Consider the following 24,565-nt stretch of genomic DNA (forward strand, 5'->3'; position numbering starts at 1 on the left):
CAGCACTGCCACAGGGATTGCTGTGTAATCTGGATCCCCAGCACGGAGAGGAGGGGGGCACACAGAAGTGGCTGAGGCTGACGGTTCTGGCTGATCTTGGGAACCTGCTGCATCCCCCCTGCATACTCCTCCATCCTGCCATAAGGAGGGAGAAACCCTCAGAAAGCACTGTTGGCTGCATCACACCTCAACCTCCACTACCCCTTGGCTCTCCAGTATGGTGGGTCATGTCTCATGAATCTGGCTGTCTCAAGATCTGGGTATGCAACTCATCTCATCAAGAAGGCTGTGGGCTCCTCGTAGAGAGCTTTTATCACGGCAGACCCATGGGCTGCGCTGCCCTGCAGCAGCCGCATTTGCTGCAGCCCCTGATCTCTTTATTTGAAAAAGCAGCAGTGTTTAAAAGTTCAGATTAAGTCATTATTGTCTGGTATCTCTACCTTGTTTTCCAAGTCATAGCAGTCAATCAAATAATTAGTGGGCTTAGCCAGGTGTTTCCAAATTGCCTGAGCTCAGGATGAATTTACTGGAAGCTGACCTCAAGGTGGCTTTTCATTTCACACATGAGCAACTTATTGATGACCTACAACCCCCAAACCAACATTTTCCATTCATGGAGATAGCTTAAATCACCTAATGAGTATTCTGGCCTTTTAGTTTCACCATATAGCTATAGGAGACCGCATATAAAGGTGCACAGTAAATTGTAGCATAGGCAGGAGAAATGGAGTTGGGTCTGCACTCCTCAGTTGTGTTGGTGAACATCTACCCATTCAAGGAGTTGCGTGCAAGTCAAAGGCTGTCAGCGAGAGTCTGCTGTTCTTATCCATGCCTACTAGCAACTACTTCAGTGAGTGTTCCCTTTGAAATGAAGAGGACCATTTCTTGACTGACATAATATTTATTACAATGCCGAAGTGGCAAAATGTGACACTCAGGGCTTCTTATTACTTAAATTGACTTCCAAATGTATTAGAATGATAAAAGAAGTAATAATACAAGAACAACACAAAGAAACCCTTAAAATGAAATTACAGATTTATATTCTTTCTCAAGCCTCCCATTGCTTATTGAGAATGTGAGAAACATATAAACAAAGTATGAAACTAATTACTTCTAAAAATTGCAGCCAAGACAGCCAAATGAAGAGCTGTTATAAATTCAAAACCTAATTTTCCTGAGTGGTAGGTGATTGCTGGAGTTACAAGTTCATGAGCCTAGCACAGTCAAGAAAGAAAAGCAGCACAGTTCATTTAAACATAGAGAATTTTTGTTGATAGGTTAAAGAAACAGCACTTTAAAAAATAAATACTGATCCATCACATCGTCTCATCTCCATTTTCAATAGCAGTATGTTTTGTCAGGAAAACTATTCATTATTTATAACAACATATTTTAACAGTAATTCAAGAAATAGTTTTGCTCTTGCTGTCCTATTGATGGGCAACCAGGCTTCTCTACAGCTGTTATTATCAGAACAAGTTTACTCCTGGTTCTGGTACAGAATACAATAAATTGGTTATGTACAAGGGAACCATGAAGCCAGTTACTGAACAGTGAAAACTGCACTATGTGGGCCTAACAAACAAAACCAAAAGCCAGTTGTTTAACAGGGGTGTTTTAGCAAAAGAGAGAGCAAAATAGCATTTAGAATGAGGGACTTTTGCATATAGTGTTAACTGAAGAGCTGTTATCTTTACTGCAAAAGTTGTCGAGCATTGGAACAGGCTGCCCAGGGAAGTGGTTTAGTCACCATCCCTGAAGGTGTTTGAAAGACATGTAGATGAGGTTCTTAGGGACATGGTTTAGTGCTGGACTTGACAGTGCTAGGTTAATGGTTGGACTTGATGATCTTAAAGGTCTTCTCCAATCAAAGCAATTCTATGATCTGTCTTCAGTCATGTCACATAAACATGGAAGCACTCAAGAATGCAAAACCAGTGAAAGGCTGGACCGCTAAATTCCTGCATGCTGCCTTTTACCGCAGAATTCACCTGTCTTGCGCTGCAGCAGGCATACAGCATCCCTGGCTGCACCGTGTCACCCCCACGCAAGCAAGCCTAGTGAAGAGAATGGTGCCAGGGCACAACCCATGGCCATGGAGGTTGGTCACGGATGCTGTTCACATGTCAGAAATGTGCCTGGCACAGGAACTTGGCAACTAAGAGTTCCCCACAACTATTCCCAGGCATGCTTTTGGAGCTCAAAGGTGGCTACAAACCAGACCCAACGGGAGCCTGATGCGGCCACCCTGGCTCCCTGGCTCTCTTGGGTAACCACCACCCTTCAGGTCCCCAGGCACTGTGTGTGCCGAATCACGTGCTGCTGGCACCACATCCCCGCTGGGTGACACGAGGAGATGTACAGCCGCAGTTTGCCAGCAGACATGCAGAAAATCACCTCGGTATCAGATCTAAGTTACGTTGTACCTAACAGACTCGCTTTGCTCACGCTAAAGGTCTACCTTTGCATCACACACCCTCCAATGTCTCCAAGCATTGTGCTGTTCATCAGGTCTCTCTGGGATTTTTTTCCAGGCAGAGGAAGAATCACAATTATCCTCATAAATGTAAAATGAGAAACACTGTCATCCAATACCTTTTGCTCTGGAAAGTGAAGGCTTTGCAAAAGGCTGTGTAAATCTTATGCCACAGGTTTGTAAAGCCCTTTTTATCCCCATACGGGTTAAAGCAAATGTATTTTGAAAAGAAATGCATGGGGCGGTTTGTTGTAGGCTGCCCCTAACATTACATTCCCTAAAATACAGTTTAATTCTGTGAGCCTTTTTACTGGTTTCATTTCCCTATGTCTCCAAGCTCAGAACTTATCATAGGCTTAAATAAATCTGCTGCATTTTTTCAGCATGCTGAGGATGGAGATGTAAGAGCAGAAATTTACAAAAACTATGTCACAAACCCAAATCAGAGAATGACTTTCCGCCCCATGTGCAATCTCAACCAGGATGTTACCATGGAACCTCAGCAGGGCTGTAGATTAATAGCCCACAAAGCCAAAACAATTAAACCCATTGCATTGCATTTCAGATGCTGCTATCAACTAAACCCTGCCTGTATTGTGAGGTGGGATGGTATAAAAATGCTTTCAGTTGTGAGTTAATTTTCTCTAATTTGGAAAGTCCTCTTGTGTGGCCCTTACCCCTCCCACAATGGCCACTTTTTTCCCCTGCCCTTGGGACAGAAATTTTGCCGCTGTGATGAAAATTAAGCTCAGGCAAGGCTCCTACTACGATGGTTTTCACAACTGGGCTAATTAGGAGGTTTCTCACTACACCAGGTAATGTACTTCACAATTTATGGCCTGCCAACCTATAATTTCCAAGGGCTGGTTCTTCAGTAATAGCACTGCTGTGATTGAAGCTCTACTGGAGGCTTGTCATGTCACAGGAGATAGGATTATGTCACGTCTCTTATTCATTAACACCAATTCCAGTCATAGCACTAGTTACGATGACACAAACTCATAATGATGAAAGACTTTTATGGCTGCCCAATCTATGCCTGAAGAGCTCTTTCCTAGACTGGCTCTCAGATGAAGGAGGGAAGAAATATAAACACAAAATGTCTCTTGGCTGTAAGAGCACTGGTTTTGGTACAGCTGAGGAAGACAAGGACCGGGGCTTGGATCCCATGCATAAATACATAACTTGATTCTGACTGTAATACACCTAATAACGTAGCCAGTGCCCATAGCAGATACCTATATTACCAGGAAAGCCTTCAGACAGAGAGGTTGTATGTGATGTTATCATGTGTTTAGATCAAGCTTTGTGTTCAGATCAAGTGACCAAGTTAGAAACCTGCAGCCTTTCCACAGTATCACCACCGTTGAATTCAAAAAGTCCAGTCGTGTTGGTGAATATTATCAGCAAAGACACAGAGCTTTGATACAGGTTTTCTTCTCTCTCACTGTTGTTAATTGCACCTCAGGGCACAGAGCTGAGCCTATGTGCCGTCTGAAATGGAGATGTAAAGGAGAGATGAGTCTTAAACCCAGTGCAAGACAATGGGACCATGTGGCCAAGACAGAAGTGAAGGAGGTAGAAGTGCTGGCAGCAACTATTAGGTTGTTTCACCTATTTCATGTAATTTGTGCTCCGAGGGATTAGCAAAGTAAAAGCTAGGTTTTAGCTGTAATGAATAAATGATAAGGACTGGGGTTATTTTGCTGTTTGTGGTCAAGGAGACTTTTGTTTTACTGCCTGTGAAAAAAGTCTGCTGTTTTCCAGCATCGTGTCAGGGATAATTAGGAAAAATAGCAACATGAAAAGGCCAGTTAGTATAACACAGGCAGGGGAGAGGTCCCATGGGAAATATAAGCAACCTCACATGCATAAAAAGGCAGAATTCATTAGATAAACAAACGCTGGGAAAGAATACAGAAAACACATGAGAGGTATCAATTATTATGCCAAGGAGAAAAAACAAGATCAAAATCCATTTTCAAAATAAAGGCGGCATTTTCATTCAGAAAATTTCTCCTTTTTTTTTGCCCCACATCCTGAAGGGCAGAATGGTGAAAGGCAGAATTGGCGATATCTTTTATTATGCCTTAGATGCTCACAGTTAATTCATGACATGTAGGCATAGTTAATGTATATTGTTGGGGTTTTTTTTTCACTTCCAGTGGTGTTGATGCTCAGCTTCTGCAGGTTATTCATCAGTTAGGCTACTAACAAGGGCAAGGGACTACAGAAATGCACATGGATGGGAAATGTGCAACAGGGTCCCAGTTCTTCCCCCAGCCCAAAAGGGCTGATGCAGCACGGTTGAGTAGGACAAGAAAGGGAGCACAGGCATCTGAGTCTGCTTATTCCAGCTTCTCCAGGCACACACGGAGATCTTTAGGACAGGGTCTGTTTATTTACTGGTCAGGTAAACAGACTTCTTGGGTTATTGGGAGCTTTACTTGCGGCATTTGCTGTGACAGTTACGGAGATGGGGGAAATGAGCACCTGATCACAATGACACAGGCCTGGGGTTCTGTGACGGGTCTGCTGGGTGCCACAACAGGAGGTGGCTCGCACAGCCACCTTTGCTGGCCATTTCTCTTTAGGGCGTGAAAGCCCGTGGCTCAAACCTGACCCTTAGTTCCCTTGCTAAGCCTCTCAGAAGGCTTCCCCAGCTACCCACGCATGGAGCATCTCTCCTGCCCTCCTTCCCCGCTCCCTGCCAGCCATCAGTGCCTGTGCCCTTCTCACAGGGGCTGCATACAGCAGCCTAACTTTTGCAACTCCAGGCATCTAAAAAAAAGTGGCAGGGAAACATTTTGCCTTAGCATTGTACTGTCCAAACAAAAACCTTGCTTGTATGTTAATTCAGATAGCTCCCTAGTCTAGGTCTCTCAGTTGATTTCACCCCCTAGAAACACTCTCGTGAGCATTAATCCTTAATTTATACCAATCCACTTTGCACTAGACTTTCTGTAATTTAGTTTGTCTTTTATTCTAGCCTACTAAAGCATTTGAAGATTCAGTTTCTGTGAAAAATGCTATATGAAATAAAGATGAATCTTCCTGTATTTTTATCTTCAAGTAATGAAAAAACAGCAGGAATTAAATCAATAGTCATTATGAAACATAAAACAAAGCTATTGAGAAGGGTTACCTGATTAATATATTCTTTCTTCTCTCGTAATCTAATATCAGCTACAATACCCCACATAAAACAGCCAGGAAATTATTTCAAATTGTTTTACAAGCAAATCTTTACTAGAGTGACTAATCTACTGAATTTAAAAACCCATATCAAGCCATTTCTGTGCACTTAGACTTCAAAACTGGAGTCATCATTGCATTGCAATCAGAGAATTAATTTGATGTATGTGTAAATGAATACATATGAAATTCTAGATAATTCATTCACTGATGAATAAACGCTTGTCTTGAGTCAGTGAAAAATGTCAACACTGACAATGCGCTATCAGTTCTCCCTGGAGTTTGGGAGAGTCTTAGAGTTCCAGCCACTCGAGTCCAGCAGATGTTACTAAACTAATGTTGGACAAAAGACTGAATTGTACTTGGTTCACATTTTTCAAGACGAGAAACAGAAGCCAAGCTAAAATAAGCCTTTAAAAAAAAATTTTATGGGGCAGGTTTAGATTTATTATTGGTGTTCTTTTAAGCCTCCACAGCATCTGAGGACCGCTCTTAATATCCCAGTAACTATTACCACAGTTACTGATTTCCTTCTAGCAGCAGCACATCTCAGCTTCACTCAGCTCTTTCAAACAGCAATGCTGTATCTTGCCCCTAATCTGAGCTGATACAACCACCCTAATCATTGACCCTCTCTAGTCTGAGCAGCTGCATCTTTTAGCTGCTTTTAAAGAGATTTGTTTAAATAGCTGCTCTATTCTTCTTCCAGCCCATTAAATAGGGCGCTGACTATATGATCAAACCCCTTCCCCTGTTCCAGCTTCTTACTAGTAGGTAGAGGAGCCTTCGGGCTTCCCAGGGCAGTTCCAGACATCGTGTGCTTTTACAGCCAATGTTGCTCTGGCCATCTTCTCCTGGTTTTGCAAGTCCTTGTCTCCCTATTCCAAAGCCACTTTCAGAATGAGAGCTGGCACCCCCAAATTATTACTTTGTTTAAGAGCTGCCTTTTGGAGATGTGCTTTTTCATTCATTTTCATCTCTTTACATCTGTATGGGTTTTAGGTTTTTATTTCATAGGGGTGTGTTGCTGTTTTTTATGCCAAATCACATTAACTGATTCCAGACGACTTTTGAGACCAAAATTATTGGAGCATTTGGTATTATATCTTCATGACTTGATTCATTCGTGCAGATATAAGTACAGATTGGGGGATACCAAAACGGGGAACAGCATGCCTTTGCTACACAGATGGGCCTGTATTTGGGAATCAGCCATGCCCTGCCCAGTAGCAGAACAGGTGTGAAGCCTCAGTATGTATTTCTGAAAGGAGAATGATGCGGTTCTCCATCCAAAGTGAAGCAGTAGTTCTCATCCAGGCTGCCGGGCGGTACCAAGCGTGGTGTTTTGAATGTGGTGAAGCTGCTAAGAAGATTGCCCTAAGGGGTAGATTTCACCATTAATAACTCCAGCTACTCAAAATAAAAGTATTTGTCCCAGCTGTCTATGCTCCTTTGTAGTAAACAGAGAGCCAGACACTTCGAGATAATTTCTACAGCTACTGTAGAATGGGATGAATTATGTTCTGATGGTATCCATCTTTTTTTCCACTGGCTATAGAGGGAGCCTCATCGAGGAAGTATCTGTGCTGCTAAAACATCTTGTCAATACTGCTTTCATTCCCTTGATGTTGGCTGTTCTGATTTGTGCTTTCTCTTCTCTGCTTCAGGACTTTCCTTCAGTCATTTGCCTGGGACTTGCAAGGGGGTGAGGGGAGTAATGTGGAAGGTGAGAAGGTTGCCTGGGGTTTGATGAAGACAAAGTAATGTTACACAGAAAATTAAAAAAAAAATAATCTGAATTGCACAGCTGTAGAAATGCTAACGGTTTTGGAACAAGCCTAAACAAGACTTAGTTCAGTAGGTACTTCAAGCTGGTAAGAATTCCCCCTTGCAAACATCAACAAAAGCATTATCTAAGAATGGTTAAAAACTATTACAGATTTCAGGATATAAAATACAGTCAAGAACCAAAAACTAAACACAACATTAAAAGGAAAAGGGACAAAAGTGAAACATAAACTTAGATTCACTGATCAACAGTGCTGACTTTATAGAAATCCATGACATACTTCCTTTCATGGATGCTCTTTTATTGATTAAAATGGAACAAGCTCATTTCATCACTTAAACAGAGGTAGCTGTTCAGAGCAGTATGGGAACAATAAACCAGAAATAAATAGCATACCATGTGTCATAAAAGTTTATGCTTCCTGGTACAAATAGTGGAATTGACATAGATCAGGACTACTACAGTTGACACTGTTTCAGCAGGAACTTTTTTTATGTCGAAGTCCATTAGTGTCTTTACAAATCCTCTTTCATGTTACACTGACCGCACTGGTTTCTCAAGGCACACACGCCCTCCTTATCAGAAATGCATTACAATTAAGTTACAAGCTTTCATGTAGTGAAGCTTTACCTGCAGAGTCTGGAAGATTGTATCTGGCCAACAGGGATACTCATCTGTATAATTTGATCTCATTCTTCAACAACAGGCCTGTGCTTTTCACAGGGCACACCCCACCTCACCTTCTGCCCCACACACACATAAGCACTTATCCCACATTCCTTACCGAGATGTTTTATCCCCTGATCCTGCTCGCTAGGGAGAGTAATCAATTTCTTTATTGTTCCACAAACACATTTCGTGGGTCATAGGGTTTACTTTTGGTTTTGGCTGTGTGACAGTAAACAGGATAAGAAAACAACCTGGCAGTTAAAAAGTGTCCTATTATGCACTTAATTCTGTGTACTGTTTCCAAGCACAGATCTTAAAGGAACCACATCCCGAAGGACTTCCACTTAATAAGATGAAGGACTTCAATGGAATTGGCAGCTCTAATCTCTGACTCAAAAGAACAGTGTCAGCCTTCAAAGACTGGAGTGCCAAAAATAAGCTGTGCTGGTGCATGCATGTTTTCATACATATATATATGTGTGTATGTATCTCATTTCTGCTTCTATAGAATTTAAGCTTCCAGAAGCAAACTGAAGCCACTCTGGTTGCCAAGAAATCTCTCCAAATAGAAGCCAAAGTCTCTCCTAAAATTTTCCCTTTGTAATAATTTTTCCATTTCTTTCTACCGATGATAACAGTGAAAAAACACAGTGGTTTCTTATCTGAGACAGCTAATGCTGTGTTGGGTCACAGGCTGGGGCAACTGGGGTGGGTCAGACCTGGGACAGGTCAACCGACACACCAGCATAGGGTTGTATGAGAAGGAAAGAACTACCGTGTTGGGCTACAGCTGGATGTACTTAGTGGCATCTCTCTAGGTATGTCAGATAGACACAGCCCTGATGATGGAACGGAAAGATTACTACAGCCCTGCCTGTACTTCCCATTATAGCTTTGTTAGCTAAACTGTCCTGGCAGACACGTCTATAAAGAGTACAAAAAGCACTTTGCACAATAAAGACATAGTGTCAGTGGCACAGACATTTTTGGCAGTATGCTAGGTATTTGCCAGCACATCAGCTGTAAATACATATATATATAGGTGAACATAGGTTACATGTTATTTATTATATGGTTATAATATCATAGTACATTCATGTATTGTAATACTTATATATAAATATTTGCATGACTAGCTGCTGAGTCTGCACTGGTAAAACCTGAAAACACAGACCTGTAGATAAGTGATACGAAATGCTGATCCATAAGGAGTGAGGAGGAGAAGACCTGAAACATCCTCCACATTTCCTTTGGTAAGTCACACAGTGAGAGCATCTATTTTTGTCTTTGAGTCTCTGAACTTCAAATTTTGTGGGGAAATTTATACTTTCTCACTTCAGGCATTTAACTCACTGACAGCACTTAGATGATGGTTTCATGGCAGAGTGAGATGATATAACACTTTATTCCCAGCAGAAGGGAGAAGTCCTGTTCCCTTCTCACACAGGCTCCTCTCTACTCTCAGCCATGGAGCCCCACCAGTTATTTCTGCTATGTTTGATGCTCACTTGGCTGTGAATCTTCAAACTCACTAATCCAGTGGGAGCTACTTTTGGCTGGGGCAAGGAAGAGAAGAAGAAGGAGTCAGCAAGACAGAAGAAGGAGGAAAGGAAGGAAGAGGAGAAAGGAAGATGTCTCTGTGTCAGTGGATATTTATATTTACTATAAATTGGAAATCCTCACTTTAAATGCACAAGGTCAAACAACTGCATTAAAAGAAATCCCAAATAATTCACTTGGTCCTTCATTCATGGAATACAACATACTAATAACAGCAAAATGTCTCTCATAATATTATACTAACTAAAATAAATTATAAACAACTTTTCAACTATATACTTCAAAATTGCCCAGAAAATTTTCTTCTTCTAATTTCACTTGCCTTCACTTTGGATGGTGTTTTCATACCCACAGACATACACCTGTCCTCCTCCTCTTCAGCTGAAACAACTGAGCTTTCAAAACATCTCCAGTTATTTATCTCACTTCCCCTTGTGGCAGATGCACTCAACCCCAACAGCCAAACCAGCAGCAGTTTGGTCCAGGCTCCAGAGGAGGGAAAGGCCTGAGCTGTAGCCAGGCCAAGAACTTTTGGGAAACCCACAAGGAAGCAGAACAGCAACTGAACACTGATGAGTTGTGGGTGCAAGGAGTCTCGTGCAGACCTTTCCCACTGCATGCAACGTGACTGCGAGTCAATCACTTTATTCTATAAATATGACAGCCTGAGTGAGCCTACTTTGAGCTCTCTCTGCTAAATAAGCTGGCTGTATGGCGATGGTTTTACTACTCACAGGTCAGTGGATGAGGCCAATTTAAATTTCATGTCAATCATTTAGCTTAAGTAAATGCATATTGAATATAATGAATCATCTGGAAGTATAAGGTTGTATGATTTTTAATATACCCTCTGCTTCATGTCACTTAGTAAGCTGGATTTGCTGAAATCTTAAGCTGTAAAGTTCTGCTCATAGTTACCAAAAGCAACTACAAACTACACTGAACACTTGCAAGATAAGGCCTATTTTGCACTTTGCTGGGAAAAATAGAACTGACTGGGAAAAATAAGAATCCAAGGCTAATGCAGAGACATTACAGACATCTGCAAAATGGGGCCTATTTCTCACTTTGCTGAGAAGAAAAGGATTTATTCAGACAAAACAGTACCTGCGAGGCTATGGACCATAAACAATGCCTACGGCTGAACGAAACAAAGACCCATGTGGAATCAGAGAAAAAGATCCAATGAGAAGCAAGAAGACCCCAAAGTGAAACATTGCTATTGGACTGAATCATGGTATGAATGGTTTGTAAAGATATAAAAGTCTATGGTTTTCTAGGCTCAGGTGGGACCTCTGCGCAGGTTACCCAGCTTGAGCCAGCCCTCCTGCTCTTCTACTCCATTTTTTTTTTTTTCCTGAGAATTTTGTCTCCTGAAAGTCTGCTCTGCATATGGTTATCAGGCCTTGCCTGAAAGTTTGCTTCTGGAGCTCTAAAATATAGACTCCAGAGCAAACAGTTGTCAGGGAGGGAATGCCTGAAAGTTTGCTTTCGCAAACGGGTACAGGCCTCCCCTGAAACTTTGCCTTCGGAGCCCATAAATACAGACTGTGGCGTGAACAGTTATCAGGGGGAGAAGAATCCTGAAAGTTTGCTTCATGAACAGGTACAGGCACCTGGAGAGAAAGTAAGCAGCATTTGGCTTGGCATATTTCCCCCATGCAGTAAATAATAGAGTGAACCTGCCACCGAACTCTTTTAAGTCACACTTCCCTTTGAGAAATCCAGATATTGTTCTGCAGTAAGCAGAACCCTAAATCACACCCCTGCAACACCACTCATTACTTTGCTGAATACTCTCCTGCATTACACGGAATAACACAGACTTCCTAGACATACCACAGATAGACCACATTCAAAATCCTTCCCCAAAAGAATTAAAAAGGGGTCACAAAGTCAGTAAAACCTGTACAGGTTATCTTTATACAAATCGCCTTGTCTTGTTCTGAAATGTGCACCACAAAATCTAGCACACATTTATAACTGAAAAGATAGCAGTAGGTCCGCTCAGTTTTAATCATTTTAAAGGTGCTAAACAAGTCAAGGATGATTGCTAATTTGTTCCATTAGTACCATTTTTACATCAGCATTAATTGTTTTTCCCTGAACTATGTGAAATTAGAGCACACAAAAAAATCAACACTGAAAAAAAAATGCTGTTGACTTTCTCTGAAGCTTGAGTTCAAGGGAGAAATAATAACCTCATAATGACAACGATTGCCTTTACATGATCTGCATTTCCCCTGCACTACAATAAAGACTTCTTCCATTTATTTGTGCAGGAACAGCAAAGGTAGTCTCAGGAGATCTACTGAGTTGTAATGGTTTTCCTCTTTATGTAAACAAGCTGCTTTAATTAGCTTAATATGTGATATGGAATCTATCAGCAATTAGCATCTTCGATCAAAATCTGCACTAAAGCCAGTTTCTTCCAGCATGTTCAATTTACACAAAAAAGCAGATGAAACACAATATGTTTGAAAAGAACACAGTAGGTACCCGTATCAGAATATTTTTTCAGTGTAGATACTAAAAACAACTACCTTTACAAAAAACATCCAGTGGGCATTTTCTGATGGACATAACCAATTTACAAGATACATTGGTTTTGAAAAGTGAAAGAGGTTTGGCTCTTATAATTCTGAAAACTGGCTCACACATATAAGTCCTTTAAAAAAGCTTTTCTTCTGAAACAGATGCAAAGTCTAGTGGCAAGAAAATAACATTGGGCAGGAACATATGCATGGTCAGGGAAGTCTATCAACTAAAACCAGAAAAGTGTTGCTTTGTTTCTCCAACTTCTGCTGTACTTTCTTTTCAGCACTTAATTTGAAATTATTGTTGACAGAGATTGGGAAGCAAGCATATCAAGGCACCTAAACTTAGCATCCCTTAAGAAGTCCAAAGAAACAGCTTTGCCTCTTCTGTTTGTGTGCAGTGTTTTAACCTCCCTCATGTTTTGAAATCCCGCTTTTGTCAGAAGCAACGTCTCCTCGGCTAAAATCACCACAAGCATCTCTCTGAACAAGCCAAGGACCAAGTTGAGCCAGCTGAGCATCAGGTTAATATCTGAGTATGTCCTAGGCATGCCAGCAAGAAAATTAACTGTGTGCTAGCATGAAGAAAAAACAAGTAAGACTCAGCAATGGGTGAATTCAGCTCTCAGACCTGCTGCTGACAACTGTCTTCATCGTAAGTATAGTACCGAGATTTGCACTAACTCATTGAATCATAGAATCATTTCAGTTGGAAGAGACTCTCAGGATCATTGAGTCCAACCATAACCTAACTCTGGCACTAAACCATGTCCATAAGAACCTCATCTAAACGCCTTTTAAACCTCTCCAGGGATGGTGACTCCAACACTTCCCTGGGGAGCCTGTTCCAACGCCTGACAACCCTTTCCATGAAGAATTTTTTCCAGATATCCAATCTAAAAGTCCCCTGCTGCAACTTGAGGCCATAACTCACACCTCTTGAGGGGTGACCCCTCTCCCCTGACCCCTCCCATTCTCTCTGTGTCCTTCACGCTCCTGTACCTCCTGCCACCCCCTTCCCGCCGTAGCTGCGCTGCTGTTGGGGTGACTCCCACCACCCTACTGAGAGCTCTGGCACACAGCACGGAGACATCACAAATGTTCAAAACCCTGACACTCGTCACGATGCCCTTGCATCTCCCCATCACTGTTGCAGGCACCGCAGCTCCAGCACACTCATTTTCAGCCTCGTGAAACAGTACAGCTTGATGAGGCTGGCATCGGGAAGAGGTGTGAGTGGAAACTGCGAGCCAGCGCTTGGTTTATTCATTTGGTTAGCCAAAACAACACACATGGTGTCTTATCAACATTGCACGTTAAAGAGTACTTCATTTCTGGGTGCTAGCTCATGCCAGCTCCACATTCATCTGAGGAGAAACCTGTTGCAGCACTCCCCCAGCACTGCTTGCTGCTCTCAGCTCAGCTCCACCGCCACGAGCCCCCCATGCATCCAGCCTTCCCCACCCCTGCATGCAACTTCGGCACCTCATTTTCCGATTTGAAATACTTTGTATGTAACATGAGGAGATGGCAAGCAGGCAAACGAGTAAGGACACTTCATGTCTTACAGTTAAATCCATTTGATTTGAGCAGTATCGTATTTTCCACCCACCCGGCTGAACTGAGCTTGCCTTTGGAATGGAACAACGTACAGCTATACTCTGTTCTTTAACCCATGACCTGCTCTGCAGGGGGCAAGAGAGGCAAAAAGGGACAGCAACACATTATTCTTCACTTTCTCCTGTTTTCCAGTGAGAACCATCTGAAATCAGTGCAAATCCTTAGTCAAAGGGAAATTTTGTTCTGCTGGTGCCAAGTTCTGGGTAGCAGAGCCAAGCAGGAATGCTAAGAGGTGAAGTGAAATCATGCTGGTCAATGAGGCAGAGCCTGCTTCTGCAAGCTGCAGTTCCTTTGAATTAAGGGTTATACCTTGGTCAGCACATTGAGCTCCCACTGTGGGCCCTGGGATGCCAAGAACGAGGTCAAAGAGGTGCCACATTATTAATGTCACGTTTTAAGAACAAACCCTTGTCCATTCTGCCCAACTGCGCTTTCATTCTTTCTCAGACCCTGTGCTCACATTTATTGCGTGCTGGATATTTGCTGGACTAGTTCTGCTAACCATTACGTATTTCATATTGCACTTAGCATTTCATCAACCATGAATAAAACTGGACTTGCAGTGGATAGGTCACAAGTAAACAGAACTTCAAAACAAAAAGTGAAATAGATTTATGGAGAAAAGGGCAATTTAAAACAGATCCTTTTTTTCCAGTGTAATTGAATCTACATTGATTTTCAATGTAAAAAAAAAAAAAAAAAAAAAGTATTGAGTCATTATGAGGGCCAGACAATTGTCAGAGCTACACTGGGTTGAATTTAAATTATACTGCACTAACTGCTGAAAGGAAGTCCAGTTAAAATAGAAGCAACTGAGTAAACAATTTCTTTTCCTTCTCACCCCCTTTTGTCCTGCTGCAATGCACAGAATTTTTAGTTACAGCAATATGACATTTCTGTTACATTTCTGTGCTCATGTAAGTCTTTAGGATCTTATTGATGGCTGCAAATTTGTTAAAACTGCCCTAAATGCTTTCAATCTAATATACTCAAGTTACACTCCAGGGAATAATTACTGCCCTCAGTTGCAGCGTGACATAAACCCTTTCATACTCATTTCCGTAATATTTGAAGACAAGCAGCTCGGCCTTAGCAAAGACAGTGTTAAAAGGCTTACCCCAATGTGGATGGTACTCAAGGCAAGAAGCATAATTAAACTTTCTAGTTATTTTCTTGGCCTGTTCCCCAGAAACCCGATCTTTCAACAGCCAGATCACCACTAAGTGTTACCAGCAGAAAGCAGTTTTCCTTGTTCCATGCTGAGAAATGCAAACAGGAACCAACACCAAATACACCGGACATTTATTTCTCCACAGTCCTTGTGTAAATGACACAACACATTGAGTGTTGCATGGTTTAACCGCTGCTAACCCACCTTACATCTTTTTCAGCCATTTTACTTTCTGCTAAGGACAGAAGTAATACTAAACTAGAAGAGGCAAATTAGCGAAAAACTGAGAGATAAAACAATCCTAAAATGTTATGCCTGTTAGCAAAGTAGAGTGAATGCTGTGGAAGCCAAAGTTATTTTCATCTGTCCACCACTGAGTCTGCAACTTGGAACCTGCTGTTCATCCTGGTCTCTGATGTAGAAATGAGGGGCAATAGTTCTTAAAACCAAATAAGCTGTTTTGTTAGTAGCAAAATTAATGAGCCTGCTGCAGATTTGTGTCTCACAGGTCATGTCCCATTTTGATTTTCTAGTTTTTAATAAGAGGTGAGCTGACATTGCAGCCTTTACCACCATGGGGGAGCTAATTCAAAACGCTCTCCTCTACCTACCTGCGGATTTTCATGAAACTTGAAGGAACTGCACACCTTTGAAGTCTCTACCTCCCTGCTGAATTTGTCTGAAATTGGTCAACATGTTCAAAAAATGGAATGGGGAACAGAGAAAGACACAGACAAACACCATAGCTTTATAAATTGCATTCCTTTGGGAAACCCAGCTAGAAACAAAAGCAGGGGAGTAGTTTCAAATGTATCACTGAAACTTAAAAGAAGTGCAAAAAAAAAGTTATATTATGAAAGAAGTTTGCCTACAAATAGGGAGAACAAGACATTTATGAAGAAAACAGTAAATCACAGCAGACTACTTGTAAGCAAAGTAGTAATTTCTTAGTAAAAAGCAAGATAAATCCATAATTTCCTCCTCTGAGCTTAATATCACTCTTGATTTATAGCAGTGAAGGCTCTGCATCACTGTGCTAGTTTGACTGAAAAAGAGTTAATTTTCTTCATGCAGTTAGAAATCTTTCTTTTTCATAGCTACCATGGTCATTATTTGGACTTAGTTTGAGAACGAGAGATAACACCCCAGCACAGAGTTAATGTTTTTAATTACTCTGGCCTGAGAGCCAAGGGCGTTCTGAGCACTCTGCCCACAGGTGTGAGGCATCGAGGAAGGGGGGCATGGATGGGGCAGAGCTTGACTGATCAGTAAGAGTATTCCGTCCCATTAGCGTCATGCTTCGTATTTAAGGAGAGTTGGGATCTTCCAGTAGCTCTCTCGCTCTCTGGTTCTTCTCTTTGCACTCAGAGACCTGCTGAGGAAGTTCTGTTCGGGGTGTTTAGTTCAGCCTTTTGCCATCCTTCTGTTTTGCAGGGGCCTCTGGGCCTTTCTGCCTTTTTCCTCTTTTCTCTCTCCAGGATCAGCTGTTGGGACCAGGTGCTGCTGCCTGGGGCTGGCTGCTCAGTGTGGATGGAGTTTGTGAGGAATTGCACTGAGTATCTTTTATTTTATATTCTATTTTTTATATATATATACTAGTAGTGTATTAGCATTTTGTTATTTTATTAAACTATGTTTGTCTCAATCCAATTTTATCTCTTCCTTTCAATTCTCTCCCCTTTTTAGGGGTTGGGAGGTGGGTGAGAGAGCAACTATTGTGGTTGTATTGCTAGCTCGGGTTAAACCATGAAAATTACAAAATGAATCATATTTCATGACACTTGACTATAATCAGTCTACTGTAAAGTGCACATTTGACATGCTGTTATTCAACCAAGACGCTGCTATTTTTTGCCGAGAACAAGGAAGGTGTAAAACTTTCCACAAATCCAGTCCTACACACCTTACTTTACCCAGATGCCCCAAGGACTTTCTGCAACTTCCTCACATAAAAAGAAGCAAAGCCAAGCTAAATCTAAAACCAACACACAGTGTCATCTGATCCTGTCTGATCTAGCCAGGGAATCTTGAGAACAAGAACTCTGGGTTTTCTACTTCTTTTTAACACATATAGTTTCAGGAAAGTGTTCCTGACTTAAATTTCTTGCACAGGATGAGATCACCTGTTACGGCTGAGCTGATCGTGTGGCTCATTGCTGCCCAGACTGGCACAACCAAAGCATTTTGTCTCTCTCCCCATCCTTTTCCCAGCTACATGGTCCCAGCCAAGCTCTGGCACTCATCTGATCCAGCCCTGGGTCAACTCGACTCACTAAACCAGCAGGAAAGTAATTCAGTAAAAAAAAGGATGCTTCTGTCAGAAGCAAATCCATCCTTTGCCCTGTGCAGATGGATTCACTGGCCAATTCATGCTTCCCTGAAACTTCTCAGAGAATAGTGAAAAAAATTACTAACACTTTAAGGCAGATGCAGCAGTTTTAAGTCAACTGGGAAACCCCACTCTTCATGTTTTTAAGACATTCTGATATGAAAAAATGAAAATGAAAAGGTTTGTTGCTTACCATTTGTCTTCTGTTCTCTACCAGGTGGATGCCAACAATCCCTAGGAAAGATCCAAAGCCAAGCTAAGGCAAAGAACAAAACCAACAGAAACACATGAGATCGGCTTATTTGGTCAACATATCAACGCATTACAGTGATATCTGAGCTTATGTATCACACAGATGGGCTAACTGGGGTGGGTCAGGGGAAAGGGTGGAAGTAACTGCTGGACATAAATCATATCATGTAATGGGAAATGACCAGAACTGCAGATCTTTGGTATTTCAGAGCAAAACTTGTCTCGTAGTAAACAGAAGTCTGTATAGACATACTCTTCTATAACCTAGCTGCTTTTACCATAGTAATGTATAGTTTTACACACTGTAAAGCAAAAACTAAGTGAAACAGGAGAAAAGAACTCTTACATTTAGCCTATACATCGCTGTTTTGGAAAACTGCAAAGCTTTAGGCAACTGCAGACAAACAGTTTTCCTCAAAAAAGGGATACGTTGCAGCCATGCAAATGACGCAAGTTTGAACCCTAGGGGTGGGTTTGTTTGGTTTTAATGACTCAACACTATCACAAATCCCACAAAAAGTTCTTGCTAAAATTCCACATGGACTAGCACAGTTAGTTTCAACATGGGACAGCTGCAGGAGAGAGAAGTGGAAGGGACACTGGAGCAAGCTGGCCTCACTATTCCTACCAGTGCTGCTTCAACACCAGGCTGGCAGGAAAAGCCCCCTCCTTGTGACGAGCCTGTGAAGGTTTGGAGAGGTAGAAACCCCTTGAACTCAAGGCTAACATGAGGTAAAGCACCAACAGGTGATATCGGCCTTTCCTCAGACCTTCCTGGAGCCAGGACCCCTGCTGGGCTCACAGGGGCTTGCAGAAAACAGGTCTCCTTAGTGCCATGTACCTGAGATATACCTGGCCACAGACTCAGAAGCAGCCCCAGCAGGACAGCAGGTGTCGACAGGCTCTTTCCATGGAGCTCCTTCCTTGCCTTGCCTGTTCACACGCTGCTCTGAGGTCACCTCAGCCTCAATCCCCCGTCACTTCCACGCTCCCCGCTCCCCGCTTCACCTGGGCTGACACTCCCCCCAGCCCTGACACAGCCCCAGTCACCCCCTCGGCTCCCACCCAACCCACCCCAGGGATGGGGCATGACATTTCTGCTAAGGAGTCTAAGCTCCTTTCTGGTTCAAGGCCTCTCCTCCAAGCACAAGTTAAGTTTTTAAGGACGTGTCCCAGCCAAGGGCTTGAGCAATGCCCGTGAACTCCTGGGTGTTACGCACAACCGCTCACAGCAGAAAGCAAATCCCCTGCAAGCACTTTACTTGCTCGGTATGACAACAGGAATCCGTCACTCCCTCTCAAGAAAGCAAATGTAGGGAAAGAAGATTTGCTGTAAAGTGCTTTGGGAAGATTTATGTGAAAGGGAGGCACAAGGACTAAAAGCAGAGACTTTGAAAGAGTGCGCAAATGACAGCTGAAGACAAGAGAGACTTGGAACCGTGAGCAAGGACACTCTGTTCAGGGGACAGCAACTTTGTAAATTAAGATAACTACATCAAAATGACATCTGGTTTCATGCCACATTTTTCATCCCAACGAGAACAATCCATAAAGCCCCATTTATGGCTGTTGCAGGGGACACAGGGTGGAGTAATATTATCTGTGTGAAGAAAACATGAGTAAATACAGAACAATAGCAATTAAATCAGAAGGAGAAGAACCATAGATAGAGATCATGATGTAAGCCATTGCATTGCTGAGATCGGTTTAGCTTTTTCTGTCTGTTCAGACAATGGGCTGTTCGGGTTGGGAACTCTGGGAGTCCAGCTCAGTATGGTGACTGGGACAATCGGACCCTGTAGACTCCTGGTTGAAAGATTATAAATATAGGAAATGCAAATAATACAAGCAGTAGTCATAGAGAAGTGACATTAAATATAAGCAATATTTATAAGGAAGTGAGGCTGAAGAATCTCCAACTCTGGCTTTGCAGCTCATTCCACAAAGACAGCCCTAAACCCAAACTGATGATCAGCAGTAATCTACTAAATGCAGACACCTTCCTAAGTGGTTACGTTATACTAGCCCATCTACACACAGAAATATTTTATGTTAAATTGTTTTGGATGTAATAATGCAGATAATACCTACCACTATAAGGATTTATTCAGAAAAAATCTTTTTCAAAAACAAATTACAAGTGAAGACATATGCAGAGAAATTAAGGCACCCAATTCTTCTGGAAGCCAATGGCAACTAAGCAGAAGCTGAAATTGTATTATGGGTCTATCCCTAAATTCCTGCTCTGCCAATGTTTCTAGATGCAAGAAAATCTAGACAAGTGGATTGTCTTATTCACATTTGTAGGTGTTTGCAAGTAGGGCCTAATTCTGCGTAGCTTTAAAACCAAAATCCCTTACCTAAGGCTGGTGGAGATTTAGACCTCACCAGCTCTGAAGTTAATACTTTACTACTGAATTCTGTGAGAACTAGACCTTATTTTTAATTGTAATTAACGCCATATGACCTCATAATCTTTCTTAGCCCAACAGTTAAATATGTAGTGTCGAATTCGGTCTCCTGGCTTTAGGTATCTAAAAGTTTTAGACCAGTGCTATGTTGGTTTTCTAAGCTCCCTCTACTGTCAGCGGAGAGGAGAAGCACCTTTGGAGAGTTACTCAGCTCGTTGTGAAAGAGGTGGCTGATGTTGCGGGGAGGCGGAGGAGAGGCCACCACATAGTCCACCTGCCAATGGAGTCGGTAACCTCTGGCCACGAGGTGGGAACACAGCAGTGTTGTCATACACCTCTGACGAGGCTTTTGGCAAGATAACATGCAAGGTTTGCGTAGCACCTTTAACTCTTGCTAAACGTTTGTGATATTTAGTGTATTAATGAAGTTTACACTGACAATTACCCATCGCTCTTTCTGAGTGACTTCAATAATCCATCATATGTGCACAAAAAGAATTCTGAATTTTATGAAAATTATTTAGCTCCAACAATCTTTTGAGGGGGAAAAATATTAATACACAAGGTTTTGTTTACAAAGTGTTCTGATAAATTCTAGCTATTCTATCTGGTTAGTAATACTCCAAGATTTTTTAAAAAATATATTTTAGTAGATTATATTTTTCACCTGAGTGAATAGACATTGTCTATTCCTAAAAGAAACTAAATGCTGAAATAACCCTTTTTTGTGCATATGGGTTTATTAATTATTACACTTATTAAAGACAACAGTTTAAAAATTAAACATCCTTCTAGGGAATGAATACAGATAATATGGTCTTCTAAAAGATTTTAATTCAAATTATGGACGAAGAAGAGACCTTTATCAGTATTAATGTATCTATTTTAACTTAATGAAAGGAAAATTCATTCTTTCAAGGTTTTATTCTTGGAACTACCTTTTGTTCTATTTTTAAAACACCACTCCTTATAGATCATTATCCCAAAATTATCTTTCTGAAAGACCTGTTCACAGCATGACACTAAGATGTAAGAGGGCTTGCTTAGAAGGAACAATTCTAACTCACAAATTATTAATGGCAATGCAAAATGTATGCACTGTGTTAAAAGATACATAGGCCTCTTCTCCTGGCATTTCATTCCATAGAGAACAAGAAATAATGGTACCTTACAACACATTTTAGTAGTGGTGGAGCCACATACCTAAGCAGATGCCTAAGTGCATGAGTTTCTTTCTTCCCCTTGCACCCTCTGTCGCCTCTTGGCTGACTTGGGGAGACCAAATGGGGCAGATGGGCCTTTATTTCCTGCCCATATTTTTCTTTTTCAAAATTCAGCCCAGGTATCTCCAAAAAAATTTTTGGCTCCAGGAGTTTCCAGCCTTTTGGATATGACCAGTCCCTTCTTCTGAGCCACGGGTGTTGAACCAGCAAGGACCTGTCAGGGCCACCTCTCCCGAGAAGTCACAGAGGCACCCCAGGGCTAAGCAGACACAACTCGAACCTTGTGCCCAGTCCAGGAATGTGTATAAGTGGTCTGCTCCCAAGGCAAAAACAAGACTAAGGATTTTGGAAGGGGATCGTGTACAATAGGGCTGGCGGCAAGGCTGCACAAGAGGATGCTAGGCAGGCTCCAGGGAGAAGCTCCCACATGCCCATCTGAAGGACCTTCCCTGCAATGGACCCCGCAGAATTTCTGGCACACGGACACAGCAGTGGAGTGGCTCTTTCTGCCATCAGAGTAGTAAACCTCTAAAAGGTCTTTCAAATTTATCCCATGCCTAACTGTCCAGTCACTTACCTGCCCACATTTAACAGAGACCAGTGGAAAGTCAAGCAGAGGTTCTCACATAGGCCCCTGAGCCCAGCGTATGCCTGTGCAGTGCAACCCTGACCCCCTTCTGTCGCCTAATAGCCTCCCCTTTGGGGCACAGCAGAAAAACAGAGCCTAACCCCCTACCTTATCACACATTAGAACTAGAGCAAAACCAAGGAGAATCTCTCTCTTGCGAAATGCAACAAGACTGAATTTTCTTTCTTTTTATTTTGTTTTGTTGTGTTTTGGTTTGGTTTTTAATAAATCAGAGCTTCCCATATCCAGCTGATAATAATTTATCTGGTTGTACCAAATAATCTAAAATAGGTTTCTTTACTCACAACGATGCCTGGGTAGTAGCCTCCCACGGTCACATTTTCTGTTCTTGTGGTAGCTGCCAGACCTATGGTCAGTATGAAAAAAGACACTACCAGCAGAGAGACTGTGAACCAAAGTGAAGTCTTCTTCCTTTTTGCAAATTGTCCTATAGGGAGTGGGAAGGAAAAAAAATTTTTAAAAGAGCTTTTCATTGCAATCATGGCAGAACAAATACAAAATAACAGAAGATTTTCCTTTGTTAATCTTTTCTATTGTTAACCCACTGCTGTTCTCCCAGTAAGGAGAAGAGCTGGCAGACAGCAGAGGGAATTAAAAACCACAGAAGTAGCTCAGCATAGCTTAATGCATGCACATTTGGTACCTGCATGAAACGAGTTTTTATTAAGCTGAACAGAAAGTCGGTGACAATGATAATCATGCTTGTCTTCAGTAATGTTTATAATTAAGTGTTGCTGACATGCATAAGTCAGACTCCGCAGGCCTTACATGCTCACCTACGTGAAGTGCCGATTTGACTCTACCTGGGCAGAACATAAAAATTAATATTTTAAACAAGATTAGTAGAAGCTCTGCATGCTATCATGAAAGTGAATGTGCTCTTCATATTTACTAGGGTAAGCAAACCAATCTGTATCTCTGCAGCAAAGCTCTAAGGTAGTTGATCAGGTAACGATATATGGGACTACCCTTTTAAACAGTAGCTGTTCAGTGAAATACACTCAGTCTCACCGAGGTTTGGATTCAGATACCCCAAAGTGAAAAAAAGCAGGCTCATCTACTGCTTTCAGCCTGCTTCAAGCCACTTAACCTTGTTACGGAGATGACACATCTGAGCTGCAAACACAGGTTACTAACATCGGAGCTCCAGCCCAAAGCACAGACTTATGGAAGGCTTATTTAAAACCAGCAATTGGTACATGACCCTAACTAACAAAAACCACCCAAATGAATCAAACTGTGGTCCCCCTTGTGGTGTTTTTGCTTTGAAAGGTGAGTCAAGAGTCTTATGAGGCTTATGAGGAGTGGCTGGGTTAACTGGGGCTGTTTGGCCTGGAGAAAAGGAGGCTGAGGGGAGACCTTATCGCTCTCTGCAACCACCTGAAAGGAGGTTGTAGCATGGAGGGAGTTGCTGTAAGCAAAAGCAGCGGAAATGCAGGAAAGTCAAAAAGCAAGTAGAAGCTATTCGCAATGAGTCATTTGAGTTATGTAGCCAATTTAAAGCCAGGTAACTTGGCAAAATGTTTACAATTCACAAGCCAGGCTAGCTTAGTGATGTTTGCAAACCAAGTCAAATAATTTCAATTAATAAGTAAATGCATTTACAACAAAAATCTGTATTTCCTGAAATTTCTCCAGTAGAAAAAACAGCCAAAATGAGCCCAGTCTTTTAGTACGAGACACAAGCAAATTTACCGAAGACAAATATCACCTACTGAGCTTACGTAAGTCTCTTTCACCTGTATGTACAAAATCTGCCTGCTAAAGATCAAGAAATGATTCATAGGACCCTTCAGACACCTCCCCTTTAGCCTATGCCCCAGCTGTCTGCCTCCGGAAATTCCCTGTCATTCCATGGAAGATCATTAGGGACATGGAAACAGTGAGGCTCTTCATTATCAATCAGTTCTTCACCAGGTGTATGGGCTTAAAGGCAACTTTCAACAAAGCCAGTTCACATGGCCAAGAGGGGAAAGCAGACTTCAGACTTATAACTCCACAAATCAGCTGCCCTTCCTGTAAACTAAAATGATTCATTCAATACATCTACCAGATTTTAAATAATATCTGATGTTCTCGCCACACTCTATCATCTTTGAAAAGTCATAGAGACCAAGGAATACCCCAATAACTGAAGAAAGGTAAATGTTCCACCTATCTTTAAAAACGGTCAACATGATGATTTGGGGAATTACAAGGTAATCAACCTCACTTTGGTTCCTGGGAGGCTGAGTCTAAAAATATGGAGCAAATCCTCTTGTAAGACATTTCTGGGCACATAAGGAAAAGGTGATTGGCAACAGTCAATGTGGATTTACCAGAGCCAAATAATGCCTGACCAACTCAGCTGTCTACTATGACAAAACGACTGGATTTGTGGAGCAGCGGATGTCTTTTACCTTAAACCTAGCAAGGTTTTTAACATGGTATCCCACAACATTCTCATAACCCAGTTGGGATGTCATGACCTGGATGGGTGGACAAGCAGATGGTTAAAAAATTAGCTGGATTGTTGGGTTCAGAGGGAGTGGTTTATGCATTGTACTCTATCTGGAGGCCAGTAAAAAGCAGAGTACCATGGGAGTCTGTCTTGGGACCTGTCCCATTTAATGTATTCAACAAAGACCTAGAGAAAGTGGTAGCATGCCTGCTCATCAGGCTGGCAGATGACACAAAACTGG

General features: G+C 41.9%; 1 protein-coding gene across 3 annotated transcripts in view; it reads right to left on the bottom strand.

The window, feature by feature from the left end:
- Positions 1-24,565, bottom strand: part of TMEM255B (transmembrane protein 255B) — an 84,475-nt gene that overhangs the window by 54,612 nt on the left and 5,298 nt on the right. For all 3 annotated transcript variants that reach the window (XM_065658259.1, XM_065658258.1, XM_065658257.1), the window contains exons 2-3: positions 22,169-22,311; positions 17,543-17,605 (exon numbers count right to left, since the gene is read on the bottom strand). In XM_065658259.1, the coding sequence (XP_065514331.1) occupies positions 17,543-17,605; positions 22,169-22,311 (206 nt within the window). The remainder of the gene's footprint in view (positions 1-17,542; positions 17,606-22,168; positions 22,312-24,565) is intronic.

Source organism: Caloenas nicobarica, chromosome 1 (assembly GCF_036013445.1).
Source record: "Caloenas nicobarica isolate bCalNic1 chromosome 1, bCalNic1.hap1, whole genome shotgun sequence".
Classification (NCBI taxonomy): domain Eukaryota; kingdom Metazoa; phylum Chordata; class Aves; order Columbiformes; family Columbidae; genus Caloenas; species Caloenas nicobarica.